At 57.5% G+C, this 14,772-nt stretch overlaps 1 protein-coding gene across 3 annotated transcripts in view; it reads right to left on the bottom strand.

Annotated features, from left to right (window-relative positions):
* Positions 1 to 1,270: 1,270 nt before the first annotated feature.
* TRIT1 (tRNA isopentenyltransferase 1) overlaps positions 1,271 to 14,772 on the bottom strand; it is a 20,857-nt gene continuing 7,355 nt past the window's right edge. Inside the window, exons 2-11 of one of the 3 annotated variants that reach the window (XM_006019296.2) lie at positions 12,981 to 13,121; positions 12,126 to 12,224; positions 11,566 to 11,714; positions 9,517 to 9,659; positions 8,517 to 8,628; positions 8,175 to 8,287; positions 7,531 to 7,608; positions 5,592 to 5,701; positions 5,096 to 5,213; positions 1,271 to 1,853 (exon numbers count right to left, since the gene is read on the bottom strand). In XM_006019296.2, coding sequence (XP_006019358.1) covers positions 1,726 to 1,853; positions 5,096 to 5,213; positions 5,592 to 5,701; positions 7,531 to 7,608; positions 8,175 to 8,287; positions 8,517 to 8,628; positions 9,517 to 9,659; positions 11,566 to 11,714; positions 12,126 to 12,224; positions 12,981 to 13,121 — 1,191 coding nt within the window. In that variant the 3' untranslated portion in view covers positions 1,271 to 1,725. The remainder of the gene's footprint in view (positions 1,854 to 5,095; positions 5,214 to 5,591; positions 5,702 to 7,530; positions 7,609 to 8,174; positions 8,288 to 8,516; positions 8,629 to 9,516; positions 9,660 to 11,565; positions 11,715 to 12,125; positions 12,225 to 12,980; positions 13,122 to 14,772) is intronic. The other 2 variants (XM_025198664.1, XM_025198665.1) reach the window with 2 other exon arrangements.

Below are 14,772 nucleotides of genomic sequence, written 5' to 3'. Positions count from 1 at the left end.
CCCCAGCAGTAAAGGGGGCTCAGCCTCATGGCAAGATCAGACACTCTCCGAGCTGCATTGGGATTAACTGCTTAGCTCAGCCCTGGGAGGAGGAGCCAGGCTGTGAAACAGAGCCTGGATTCCCCAGGGAGCCCCGCGGACAGTGCAGGCACAGGACACGCACGTCACGCACAGGGCGAGAGCCCGTGTGGAAACGCTGCCGGACCACGGACACGGCCTCCCCCGCAGCTGCGTACCCAGCCCAAAGGGGGTCTTCGATGGACCGTGCAAACTACAGCAGCTATTTTAGTAGCAGGATGCTGTCCGCCCTGGGGACAGCGCAGTTCATAGTAAACTGATTAGGGACCTTAAACCCCTCTGATAGCATCTGATGGCACGTGCTCAAGGAGGCAGGCAGATAATCCCCTGCTCCCCCCATTCACACAAGAGCTGCCGGGAGCATCCCAACCTGTGCCGGCGGGTGGTGTGTATGTGTGTGCGCGCATGTGAGGAGGGGTGTATGCATCCGTACGTATGCATGGGGTGGGTGCGCGTGTGTGTGCATGCAGGGGGGGTAGCGGGGTGCGCATGTGCAGGCCTAGAAAACGCAGACTTGAAATTCAACTGGCAGATCTGTCCCCAAGCTGGCAAGAGAAAAAGTCAGCCTGCGGGTCCCCTTCCTGGTAATTCCATCCTCTCCCCAGCCCGGAGCATCTGTCTCGTCTTGGCCGTGCTAAGCGAATCGAGAGCAGCTGCCGGAACACCTTGAGCTCTGGCGGCGAGAGCCCACAAGGGAGAAACCTTAGCCACGTTCCAGTTGCTCCCTTTGCAACGGGAGGCCCAGGGGCCCGGCAAGAGGACATCACGGCTTGTATTTCAGCTGTGCACGGGGGAAGGCAGCAGTGGTGGTGGTGGCGGCTCGGCTGCTGCCCTCTGATCTGTCAGGAAGGAAACGCATGCATCTGCCACCAGGTCAAACCCGCCAGCATGGAAACCCAAGGGAAGCAGAGCTGCTTCAAACACAGCATTGATTCCCAGGCATCAATGGGAATGAGGCATCTCCCACGGCACAGACCCCTGGGATTGGGGGGTTTGCTCAGACTCAGCTGTTGTCAACTTTGGGGCAAGACCATCCCACCCTTCTCATCTCTCGGGGGAGGGTATGTTCCCTCCCTGCAGCGTGCATTAGAAACAGGCCCCTTTTCAGCCTGCAACACATCGAGGATACCTTCTCAATCCCCTCACCACGTGCAGAACAAGGGACTGGAAAACAGACCTGGACTAGGGATGTCCCACATATCCATGACCTGCCCAGGGAAAGCTGAGACTGCTTGGTATTAGTGGCTGGTCGCTTTTACCAAAAAGCCAATAGTTTATTTAGATGTAAAAAAACCCCACAACAGCCTCAAAACAGAAAGCAGCATGGGCCGCCATATGGATCCATCTGCATTTCTGGCCTAGGCTGAACTGAGCTCAAAGTAGTTCTGTCCCTGAGAGCGACACGCTCGCGTGCCAGCAACAGAGCCTACGTGCAGGGGCTGGGACGCTGCATGGCCGCCCATATTGCCTCCACGGGCTCCCTGGAGGCTCGTCCCAGCTCAGGCAGGAGTTCAGGAGTCCTCCCCTGAGTAGAGCACCTGCCTGCTGCCGACAGCGATGCAGCTCCAGCTCCTCGCCGAGCTCCGCTCAGACCAGGCCAGGGACCCGTGGCTGCCCCCCGGCGTCAGAGGCTCTGCAGGATCGTGCCTATCGTTTGTCCTCTGTCATGTCCTTGGGCCCGTCGCTGTCGCCATCTGTCTCCTGGCTTCCAGCAGCACAGAGCTCCGACTCCAGCTTCCGCCTCTTCTTCAGGTGGGACTTGGACTTGGTGTGAGCTGAGGGCAAGGGCGAGACACAGCGCGTGACCCCGCAGCGTCTTGGGAAAGCGACTCCTGATGCAGCCAAGCGCCCCCTGCTCCCGGGGGTGGCAGGGAAGTGGGTGCTCATTCCTTCACTGGAGCAGGCTCTTATGCCCCTCACCATTTGTTTCACTATCTCCCACACACATGTGCACACACCTATCACACATGCCCACATCTCTCTCTCACACATGCACACGCACACACACCTATCATACACACGCCCACGCACCCAGATCTCTTACACACATGCCTATCACATGCACGCACACATATCAATCACACATGTCCACATCTCTCCCTCACATACACCTATCACACATATACACACACATCGTACACACGCCCACCCACCTATCTCACACACACCTCTCACACATGCCTATTGCATGCATGTACACACAGCTATCAGACACATGCCCACATCTCTCATACACGCACATCATATACGCACGCACACCTATAATATATGACTACATTACATACACCTATCACACATACACACACGCCTATCATGCATGCCCACAGCTCTCTCACATGCATACATGCACACCCCATCACATGCATGCGCACACATCACACATACTGGCATCTCACACACACCTATCACACACCCACATATTTATCTCACACCTGCTACACGCATATGCACACATCATACATACCCACGTCTCACACACCTATCACACATATGTACACATACCTTTCATACACGCACCCACACACCTACCACACATACACACCCACATCTCACACATGCACACATCTCTTGTACACACATGCCCACATCTCTCACACACCTATCCCACATGCCCCCATTTCTCTCATACACACCCCCAGCACACCCCTCCACATCTCTCACACCCACAATCACACACGCCCACATCTCTAACGCACCTATCACACATGACCCACATCTCTCATGAACACACACGCTTATCACGCACCCCTGTGCATCTCTCTCTCTCACACACCCACATCTCTCTTGCATACCACTTTCAGGAAAGGGGTTTTTTTTTTCCTCCCCTAGGCAAAGCTCTTGCCAAACCGCCCATCTTATACAGGGCCAGCTGCAGTGGGACAGAGCAGGGAAAACAAATGGTTACAAAACACATTTCATATTTCATTACGTTGTGGAATTGCACAACTGGCTAGGGCATCGAGGAGAGAAGCCAACAATCCCGGGGACTCTGCCAGCACCACAGCTAATGGAGGGACCTACAGAGCAGAGGCAGTGAAAATCCCTGGCACCACTGTGCTTTGGCCCGATTCCCTAGTTGGGCCTCGATCCTACACACATTTCAACTGAGTTTAGCTTCTACCATATAAGCAGTCCCATCGACTGGGCTTGAGCTGCACTTAAAAGGTTTGCCAGCCAGAAGAAGGGTGGTCAGAGAAGCGCTCTTTTTACCCTAGGAAAAAAAAACCCTCCTGGGGTAGAAGCCCCCTATGCCAGTATAGAGGTGCTTTACTGGACCAGAACCAGTTATACCCACGTCCATCTTCGGAGGGCTTTCCAGCTTTATCTACGCCTGCGTCATTAAAGTGACCAAGACATTAGCGCTACACAAGGACACCGCTCCATGAGTTTGCCAAGCTGGGGCCCCTAGCGCATGCTCCAGCCTTTCTTCTCTCGAAAGAATGAAAGTCATTCAAAGCTGCTACTTTTACTGTGCTACTTCAGGGTCACCATCACCTTGACACAGAATCACACTTCCCCAGCAATATTCTGTTACAAGCTATGGCCAAGTTGGCTGCAACAAGGGGGGGGGTGCTTGGGGGACTGTTTTCTGTCTCCTGCCCTTCGCAAGAGCTTTGCTTCAAACAGGAAATATCAATTGCATACAAAAACCAAAACCAGAGAAACACCCCAAAAACCTCAGGGCTGGACAGGACTCTCAGGAGCAGTTCCTGAAACTATTTTTGGGCGATCTTTCAGAAACTGCCAGTCAACTCCGCTCCCGCTAACGTTTTCACTTCCCATCTCATGCATTTCAACAGCACGTTTAACAGGAGCGTTCCTTCCCTGTCCGCGGTGAGTCCGCGCCAAGGATGGCTGGGCAGAGAGGACACAGAGTTGATCTCAGGAGAAATAAATATTATTATTCATGGGCGTCTTGGATTGCACCCAGAGAAGAAAGGCCCTGCCCTATAACCGCTGCTTTTGGAAGCGCTGGGACAAATTCCTGCTCGCATTTTCTGCGCCTACGAACCCGGGGCCTGTTCTCAGCCCTTTGCAACATCTCCTACTTCCCATGTGGGTGGACATCCTCGAAGTATTGCTAAGCTAGCCCTATAAATAGACAGATCTATCTATCGATCTAAAAAGAACCTCTGACAATTAGAGACAGACAATGACAGACTTCCTGCTCCGAGTTTCACGCCGTTCTCTCAATACGGCTAAATACGCCTTTAACAATCTAATCGCCCCTGCTCTGTTTGTACTGCATTTACCTTCTGCATTTCTTGGCTTGGACCAGAAAGCTCCACCTCCCCGTTTCACTTTGGTCACTGGTTAGTTTTTAACCTACTTCACTTTGAAGCAGCAGCTTTCCAGGGACAGGGAATTTGCTACAAAGACCCCAATTCCAAAGAAAAAAAAAGAATTCTTAAAAAAAAACAAAAACCAACCCCCCCCCCCCCCCCCCCCAAATAGTCAGGGAAACATGCTCTGTTAAAAATAAGTCTGGGACGCCTGTCTCTTCTTATTTTAACACAAAAAGCTTAAGCGCTGGAGCAGACGGGCTCTTTGCAAACTTCCCAGGATAGAATCTGTAATGCGGATTTCAGAAGGACCCAGGTGAGTTTATAAAAGAGCAGCCCAATCTGTGGCTAATCAGATCCAGCAGGCCAGAATGAGCGCTGGCAAATTCAGAGGCTCCGTGCTGAGAAAAAAGAAGGTTTTAAAACTTGGAACACCCCCTGGCATCGCACGCTTCCCTCTTTCCAGTGGGGCTGGGGGAGGAAGGAGCTGCCAGATGGCTCCTGGGCCTTGGCTTATGCACCCCCTCCAGGCGTGCAAGCGGCTGCTCTTTTAAAAGGGCTGTAAACAACCCTTGGCAGCCCAAGAGCATGTGACACAGGTCCTACGGCCAGGAACAGATCCCAGCGGATGACGCCTTGCTTTAGAGAGAGCTGAGTCACTCTGTGTCCTTCACCCTTATCACAGCCGTCTGTTCAGACAGCCACAGGCGCTTCCCCCCAGGCCAGGATCCTACCTGCCCATTCTCTGTCCCCAATGATGATTCGGTTGCAGAGCTCACACATGTGATGACTGCGTTTGTTCTCATTTATGTCGGGCTCCATCGTCATAGGGTCAACCGGCGGCTTCTTCCCCTGGAGGTTAACGTTGCATTGAGTCAGCGATGGTTCCCTTGTCGCCTCCACCCAAGGGGACTCGAAAGGTCCCAGTTTTATGCTGAGCTGCCAGGGTCGGTGCGACGGAGACAGTCTCAGCCCAGCACAAGGTGAGGGGAGGGCTGGGTGTTAGAGGGAGCCTGAGTCTGGAGATGCAGCAACAGGGGGGCTTTGCTCTCAAAGGGAAGCCTGGAGCTTAGAGATGCATAAAGAAAGCCCATGTAGGCCAGACAGGCTCCATCTAGGCTCAGAGCCCTGGAGACAGCTGTCTTCCAGGGCAGAGGAGAGAGAGCAAGGCCCCCAGCAAAGTGGCAATCAGCAGGAGAGTCCCAGCCACAGCCCCGGGCTACTCAGTACCTGGAGCAAGCTCTCCACAATCTCCAAGGCGGGCTTCAGCGCGTTCTCCTCCCACCGGGAGAGGTCAGACACCTCCAACCCATATACCGGAGGCACATTGTGCCCAGGGCCTAGGGAGACACACACACACACACACCAGCAGCAGTGAAGGGCCAGCAGCTACACCGGCTGATCAGGCTGTTGTGTTTCCCGTGCGCCGTGTGGGTGCAGGGCTGCTAACACTCATGGAGGACGTATCTTTGGGGAAACCCACATCTCTTACCCACTGTGCTCCACAAGTCGCACACAGCAGAGTCCAGGGAGCCGGGATAGCTGGAGCCTGGGGGCCACCAGGACCTGGCACGATGCATCCTGGAGCATCAGCACCTTGGTCTGAGCAGCCATGGGGCTGTTTCCAATCCAGAACAATGGGCAGGGCAGCCAGCCGAAGTCCACCCACCCTCCATGAGCCATGCAAACAGGCCCCACCACAGCCACCAGCTGCCTCCCAGCTCTGAGGTCTCCTAGAGGAGGCCCGGAGGGAGATTTGCTGCTTGCAGCAGCACGACCTGGGCACATGCCTGCTGCTGGGCACGTGGGGATGGCTGCAATCAGAGCGTGCTCTCCTGCCTCCCCACACCTGCTGAGTGGCGGGGCAGGCTTGGTGCAGCAGGGACAAAGCCCTTCAAGGCCACGGCACGCTGGCATCCGGCAGGTGCTGCCTTTGATGCAAACAACGCTCTGAAGGGGCTGATCTGAAGCGCACCTGTCCCTCGCCAGAAAGGGGAGAGGTGGGTGGCTCGCACCTGGCCCTGGGGAAGCGCTGTGCCTGGTTCGGAGCCACCCTTTGGCTTGGGTTTCTCTTCTCTCTTTGCCTTGGCCCTTTCTCCGTGCCCCTACCCGGCACCTTTCAACAAGTGCTCGGCTCCCAGCTGCTGCTTGCTGGACCCGTTCCAAGACGGGCTGGGGCAGGGAAGTCCCCCTGGCTGCCTGCCATCCTGGAGCCAATCAAGTACAGCTCCTAATCTGGAGGGCAGCTGTCAGCTGGGCTCGGCCGGGCGCGTGCAAGCACAGGGGGAGAGCTAAACATGCTAGGCCGAGCCCCTGCCGCCCCTTGTCAGGGGAGAACGGCCTGGCTGGCAGCACTCGGGGCTGCACGCAGACATGGCTCGGACTGCCAGAAGCACCAAGTGCAAAGCGGGATGGGTTGGGGGTGGGGGAGTGCTGAAGGGTTGAATTGCTCTTCCCTGCGGGAGTTTTGCTGGGGGGTGGTACTTCCCTTGAAAGGGGAAAGGGAGGGGGGCTACGGAGAGAGTGTGAAGTGTCTGGGCTTTCTGAAGGCCTGGGCAGGATGCCCACGCACGTCAGCTGCAGCTGGGAGGGGTGTGAATGCAGACCAGGCCAGGATGGCAGGGAAACAAGGTCCCAGACAGACGGAGAGCTCCACGGGCAGCCCACACTGATAAGCCCCAAGCTGCAGATCCTCAGCTGCATGGACGTATCCAGAGGCCCTTCAGAAAAGGGGCTCGGGGGTGGGTTGGGACATACCAGGGGGTGTCCTCAAGCCCGGCTGGAGGCCAAGGTGAGAGACTCACAAGGAGGGAATTCCTGGGGAAATGATGCCCCCCCAGGATTCTCCCTCGTGCCAGCCCAGGGGACCTCATGCCACCTCACCAGCCCCTTGGCACATGCCATTGCCTTCCAGAGAGCTGCCTCAGCCTTACAACAGGAGGGAGCCCAGGGAGGGGGGGGCACCAACAGGCCCAGCCCAGAGACAGCGCCTTTCACACCCACCTCGGGGGAGTTCAGGGCCTCCCCACTGCCTGCAAGGCACCTGCCCAGCCAGGGGTGCCAAAGCAGAGCTGGAAGCCACCTGCCTACCCCAGCCATCAGGGCAAAGGATGCTCCACAGGGGATGGAGAGGAGGGGAGCAAGGAAGGGGTGAAAGCCAAGGGCTTACGTTGCAAGAAGCGGTTCCGGACCCACTTGTTCTGCTTTCGGGCGTATTTCTTTGTCACTTGTTTCAGGGCCTGAATCCCTTTAAAATGAAAGGAATTAAAAAAAAAAAAAAAAAAAGTGTGACAGCCAAACTCCCGGCAGTTAAAAATCCCCAGGTAACCAAAGCTGTGGGTAGGAGATGACATGGGTGTAGTGACATCGGGAGAGCAAAGGGCTGCCACAACCAGCAGACTGCCTGGCTTCAGCCAAGGCAGGAGTCATCACGCCTTACGGGAGGGCACCAGTGCTGTTGAGGCTCACAGAGGTCTTGCCACAAGAGGAGTGAGAGAAACACCAATCACCAGGGCAGTTAAAACTCATCTGGGCAAAGCCCTGAAGGCTCTAGGGACAGTCACAGAGACCACAGGGCTACAAGAAACCTCAAGAAGTCGTCAAGCCCGTCCCTCAGCAGTCAGCAACCTCTCGGAGCCACAGGCTGGAGGCACCCCCCAAAGCTCAGGGCAGGCTAAGACCCTGCCAGGAGACACCAGGCTGGGCTGCTGACCGGTGCGGACAGCTGGTGTCACTTGGTGGCTACAGCACACACCGCAGCTCCCAGCACCGCGCGGGCGGAGAACGGGGCACAGCGGGTTGTGCAGTCCTCACCCTTCTCCAGCAGGACGGAGCTGGTCTCAGGCGAGCACTTCCCCTCGGTCACCAGGTACTCGTGGAACTCCTTGAAGCCAATGGACTGGAAAATGCCGTGCTGATAATCCTGGCTGGAGCAGAAGGCCACAGGCAGGAGGTCAGTGCCTCTCCCCTACAGCGAGCGGCAGAGGCCAGGGCTCCATCTCTCTGCGGGAGGAGCGCTGGATTTGGGGTGACACAGCCATCGCTGATGGGGGAACGGAAGCAGGGGTGGCCTCACCAGCCTCCCCACAACCCAAGGACAGGATCTGGGTCAATTTTACCACCCAATTTGGATGCCACGGCTTGGGGTGCACTCACCAGTTCTCAGCCACCTTCTGCTGGTTGTAGCACCTGTGGAAGTCTCGCAGCTCCTCCAGGAGCCCCGCCGCAAGCATGGCATCCACCCGCTGGTCCAGACGCTTGTCCAGAACTGGCAGGGGTCAGAGAGCACCCAGCAGTCGCTTCACATGCATGCTAGAGCATGCCGCGTCCCACACGGACTGGGGACCCCGCGTGCAGGGGAAGCCCTGACATCTCTGCATTCCAATGAAAACTCCTCTGGATTCCCAAGCCTGCTGCCCCTTCTTTTTTCAACCCCACGCTGAGCCCTTCTCCCCTGAAAGGGGGCGAGGGGGCCCACAGCCCCTCGGAGAACAGCTGGCCATGGGTCTACATTGCACAGGATGGTTTGGACAGGGCTGATCCTGCCTTAGGTAGCAGGTTGGACTAGATGTGAACTCTGGAGGTCCCATCCATCCCCACTTCTATCATCTTTCTGACTGAGGGATGGGCTGGGAGGATCCAATGGATAGACATCATGGACCCAGATTCCCACTCCACCCCCAAGGTCCATCTCAGTGCTGCCAATGACGTGCAGCATTGCCTCCAAGGAGTCGCAGTGCTTGTCCCTGCCTGGAAAACAGGGATGCTTATCCTGACAGGGAGACAGCAAAAGCATGGGAACCATAATGGGCTATGCAACTGCTAGGCCTGAGAGGACCTTTCCATGGGCCCGATCCTGCTCTCAAGGAAGCCGGGGCAAACCCCTATCACTCCAATGGGACAACCCCAGCTCTATTGCTGGTTGAGGCACGAAGTCCCTGTGTGGCCATTTCCACATGGGCAGCTCACAGCTCCTCTGAGCAAGGGAGGAAAAGGCTCCAGCTACCAGCAGCCTGTCACACGCAGGGCTCAGAGGGACCCCAGGCATGGCCACGATGCAGACTCAGGGGGGAGACCGCTGCGGGTCTGGGTCAGGGTTTTGGTTGCAAGGGATGACCCCCTGGCAACGCCGGCCTGCCCTTTATCTGCTGTTTACCTGACTGGTCTGCAAAGAGCCACAGGATGCAGGAGTTGGGGTACTTCAGCGGGCCCCCCAGTGGGCCCCCACCTTCCTCCTGCTGCTGCTGCTTCAAGAACATGCTGTGGGGGACCCCAGTTTCTTCGAACACTTGCAGACTCCTGTATGGCACAGACAGATGGCCAACAGAAAGGCTGGGTCAGGAGATGAACATCACCCCAGCAGCCTCGGGACTGGGAACTGCATGCAAAACACACCCAACCCTCTCCCCTGTGCATGGTCTTCTGCCCCCTCAAGGGGCCTGTTGCCCCCAGCAAGCCCCGGCCAGTCTCTCAAACACCAGGGGCTGTGGCAGGGCCAGCACAGGGCTCCTCAATGGTACCCAGCTGCCTCAGAGCCCCCACTCCTGCTGCAGGCCACAGGCTGGTGAAGAGAGGAGCAGGGAGGTGGCTCCAAGCGAGCCAAATGGGTCGAGTCCTGACTGCACCTCCTTGCCGTGTGAATGGGGTGGGTGTTGCTCCCCAGCACCTCGGGGCGGGGTTGGGAAAGCCCGGCAGAGGTGGCAAGCCCAGTCTGGCCCAGGTGCCGTTCCCACCGCGTGAGGTATGCGGCTCAGCCGGCACGGCGGCTTCCTCTGTCGACGGGCCCCGGGAAGGAAGGCTGAGGCCAGCCTTGCCTGCCTGGCCACCAGCCAGGCTCTGCAGCACTGGCTGGTGTCACTGCCTGGGGCAGGCACTGCTTGGGGTACGGGGTACATGACCACTGGGCCTGCCCTGGCTGGCTAGTCCTCCTGGGGCCATTTGCAACATTGGCTCCTGGTCAGAGCCCCAGGGAACAGATCCCAGCTCTCCTCACAGCCGCCTCCCTGGCAGCATCCCCCATGCCTTCCCCGGGCAGGAGGGAAGAGAAGAGCTGGAGATCAGCCCCCTGCAGCTCTGGGTTGCCAGGCTCAGTGCTTACAGGTCTGGCTGCTTCCTGGAAGCCTGCTTGGTGCAGTTATAAATCTCAGGGGCTACCAACGACTCCAAGGAACCTTCCAGGTGCCCTGGCTTTATGGGACACCACAAGGTGCCTTCGCTGTCACCCCCTCTCCCATCAGAGCATCTCTAGGCTCTGCACTCTCTGGGCCAGCAAGAGCCAGCCTGTCTGGCAGGCGTGCCACCAATTAGCCTCGAGAGTGCTGCTCCAATCCCTGATCTACTGCTCTGCTTGCTGCTCCCTAATCTGCGCTCCCCATCTGCTCTTTCTGCTCTCTGCCTGATCTGTTGCTCTGCTTCCTGCCTTGTGCTCCCCAACTGATCTGCTGCTCTGCTTTCTGTCTCATCTACTGCTGTGCCGCGTGTCCTCTTCCCAGTCTGTTGTGTGCCAGATACAGAGGCTGCCCATGCCCCTTGTGCCATGGGTTGGTCTCCCAAGGTGCAAATGCAGCTGCCAACACGGCCGCACTGCGCTCCAGTAGAGCGGAGCCTCCTTGCACTGCCATCGCTGGAGCAGGGAAGTCCCCCTGGCTGCCTGCCATCGTGGAGCCAATCGACTGCAGGTCCTAATCTGGAGGGCAGGTGTCAGCTGGGCTCAGCCAGTGAGGCCATGATGGCAGTGGAAATGCCTCTGTGCCCACTCCTGTTGCCATCCCACCCAGCTGCAATGCAGACAGCCTGAGCCCTGCTGGACCCTCATGCCTCCGTTCTGCATAAACAGGCATCACCTGCCACCTTCCTGGCACAGATCAGAACCCAGATCCCTCTGCGCCTGCAACCTCCCTTTGCAACCTCCCTAACCTATGCCCTGCTCCCTCTTCCAGCCAGCCTCCAGCGCAAGTCCCACCCAACGGACCATGAGCCATGTGGCCAGAACACCACGTGACACAAGTACTGGCAATACCCCATACAGTGAACAACCTCTCTCTTGAGAGCAGGCTGGAGCAGGGACAGGATGGAGAGTGAACACTGCCCTGCAATGGGGCTTGAGAAGCCATGGGAGACCTGCAGAAAAGCATGCTCCTTAGCACAGCTCCAATCACCCTAGACACCCCTGGGGATCAGCTCCCCCCAGGTGCCACAGGCTCACCTGGACACTTTGCGTTTGTCGTGGGGGTGTAGCTTAGCTGCCATCTCTGGGTCCACCTGGCTTAAGCGGTGGTAGAGCTCCTGGCCATCCAGCTTCTCCAGTTCTTCCTTCCTGTCGACGGTCAGCCTGGGGGCAGGGCTGATCTTCTTCTGTGGATGGGAAATCAGCCCTTGTGAGCTGGAGCATCTGCTCCTCTGGGCATGGGTCAGAGCAAGAGAGACTCCCCAAGCCACAACCTGAACCTGGGACATGTGGGGCCAGCAGCTTCCTCTACGGGGGGGACGGTGGGGATAAATGCCTGTGATCTCTAGGGAGGGCAGAGTTGGCTCTATGCAGCAGCACTGCCTGTGAGCATGGGGAAGAACTCCAGGCCCCTCAGGTAACAGAGGGCATCAGCTCCACATAGCTCCCTAGGGATAAGCAGGTGAGCCTTCTGCAATGGAGCAGCCCCCACCACCCAAAGGACAGACTCTTAAATGGAGGCAGGGGAACCAAGACCCAGCATGGAGACGGGATCCCCCTACACCCACGGTTGGTTCCCAGCAGCTCCAAGATCCTACCTTGGTGTCCACCAGCACCTTCCAAAGCAAAGCCTCAATGTAGTAGTTGGTGCCTCCCACCACAATCGGGAACTTGTTCCGGGAAAATATGTCCTTGATGTACAGCGTTAAGGAGCAGCAGAAATAAACTAAAGCACTGACAACTGCCAATCAATGGTGGAGGAGAGCCAGAGGGAAGCGAGGGCCCAGCTACACCACTGGGGGCCTGGCTATGACAGCCGGCTCATGAGTACAATGATGGCATCACATCATTGTACGCGTGCCCTTGGAGGGCAGCAATGCAGGGCTGGCGGCTCGGAGGTGGCTGTGCACATGGGGTGGATGACACTTGCTCCCATTCTAGGCAGGCTTCACGAAGCCAGAGACCTCCCCAGGCCTGAGCCCACCCGGGAAACACCCCCACCGCATCCCAGTCACCCCCGTCCCCTCTGGCCACCAACACTGAGGCTGCTAGTGGCAAACCTCAATGCACAGGGCTGTGCCTGGTAGGCCTGAAACACAAGTGCCCTTGATTGGGCTGGTGGCACCGCTACTATCACATGCCCATGCTCTTATCACACTCTTAGCACATGCCTGCTGCCCCTGGCATTGGTCATGAGCCCAGGTGCTGGGTTCAGGTGCTGGAGAAGGGCCCACACGAACGGGCCCTTCTCCAGGCAACCCTAAGAGCAGAGCTCACAGCAGCCCAAGTGCTCGCCCCCTTTGCTCACACTAGGTTTAGCTTCCAGAGAGCGCCAGTCGCTCTTGGCTGCCTGGAATGGAGCCCATCCAGGCAATTAGGGGCTCCTTCCCTGGCCCTGCCGGCAGGGAGTAGGCTGGGGAGCAGTGGGAGGAGGGCAGCCCAGGGAAGGATATCAGCGGCTCGGCCTTGTTCCTGAAGTCCACCACGGTGTGGTTGGAGACAAGGGGATCCAAGAAGCTGATCATGTGGTGCTGGCAGAGAGCCTGCTCCTGAGCAGAGACCTTGTTGGTGATGATGTCCATCCCTTTGTACACCTGGAGAACACAGGCAGGGCATGGAGGGGATTCCAGGTCCAAGCCCCCATGATCGCCGAGCCCACCACACATGCACACCCTTGGGCCCACAGCATAAAGGCTTGTTCAGGGACAAGGACTGTGGCTCCTGCCAAGCTCTATGTGACAAGCTCTGCAAAGCCCTCTGCATGGGAACTGGAGGCAGGCTCACCAGGGTGGTAAAAGCTAGGCTTATCTCTGTTCCCCCTTCTTGGGGATGCAGCCAGGCACGCGATGGAGAGCTGCAGAAACCTCCCTCCACCTCCCCTATCTAACCAGGGGTCACAACAGGAGTCAAGGCCCTCAGGTGAGAACCAAAGTCTCTGCGTGGCTGGTGCAGATGCAAATCTCAGCACACGGAGTTGAGGGCAGCATGGTGCCGAGGAGGGCTGAGCGGTCTGGCCCCAGTGGTGCTGGAGGGGACAAGGTACACATGCCAGAAATGCCAGCAGAGCTGGGCGCATCCTCCTTCCGATCCTGCGCGAACGCAGCTGTCAAGAGCAGGAGCCCAAAGCCCAGCTCTAGTCTCTACTCCCAGCAAATCCCACATATGAAACAGGGCTGACGAGCCCTGAGAGGCGACATATTAGTGCCAAAGACTCTCTCGTCCTTTGGGAACAGCGGCAAGGCCTGAGCACAGACTCAGGCACTGAGCCCCTCTTAGCCCGGGAGACTTCCTTGCCTCCCATCACCTAATTAGGGAGGAGCAATTAGTGCTCCAAAGGAGCCCTGCCCACCTGCCTGCAGGGATGAGCTGCAGAGGCTTGGTAGGCAGACGGCCTCATAGCCAGGAAGGAAGGATTAGCACTGGCACATTAAACCTTGGAGGCCAGCAAGATCCCAGCTGCTCCACTTCTACCGGGGCCCCTCCACACTCCCTGGGTAACCATGGGCAAAAGTACTGCCTGCCCATTGTCCCTGAAGAAATGCAGATCATGCCCACTAATGTCTGCAAAGTCCAGGGAGCTCGTCAGACCTAAGGCCCCACAAAGAGATGGGGCCATGATACTATTCTGTATAGCACAGAGAAACATGAGCCCAGCCCAGCCACGCTGCTCTGGTCGTGAAGTTCCCAGGCTACAGGCACCTCCGGGGACAGCAGTCTGATCACAGGAGTGAGCGATAGTAGAGGAAAGCTGCTCTGTTCTGGTAGCAGCTGCGTTATCCCATCCCAGGTGAACCCCGCTCTCCTTCCCTCTGCGCTGTGAGCACCACCCAGGGCAGCAGGGCAAATCCCAGCCCTCCAGTGTGCCAATGGCATCAAGCTGATCTCCACAGGCATCTCTGGCACACATCTATCTGCCCCAAGAGCCTCCCCTGCAGGGACGGCATGTTGCACTTGTGTCTTGGCTGTTCCCTGACAAACCAGAGCAACACACTGTCATGGACCACAGACCACACTGCACCCTTAGAGGAAGAGCAAGGCATCCAACCAACCAGGCTCTCGGATCCAGCGTCTGCAGCCCTCGGCTATCAGTATCCCCGAGCAGGAAGTCTAGTGCCACAGAGCTATTCATTCAACCCCACCCCGTGGACCAGGGAGCAGCCCCATCAGAGCACTCCCCCCTGTGAAGATCGCAAAGCACCTTGGACAACAGAGGCAGGGGCAGCATTCCCGCCCCGGGTGGGGAAA

Source organism: Alligator sinensis, unplaced genomic scaffold (genome assembly GCF_000455745.1).
Source record: "Alligator sinensis unplaced genomic scaffold, ASM45574v1 scaffold337_1, whole genome shotgun sequence".
NCBI lineage: Eukaryota > Metazoa > Chordata > Crocodylia > Alligatoridae > Alligator > Alligator sinensis.
The sequence above is the reverse complement of the archived record's forward strand: the minus strand, read 5'-3'. Positions and strand labels throughout refer to the sequence as shown.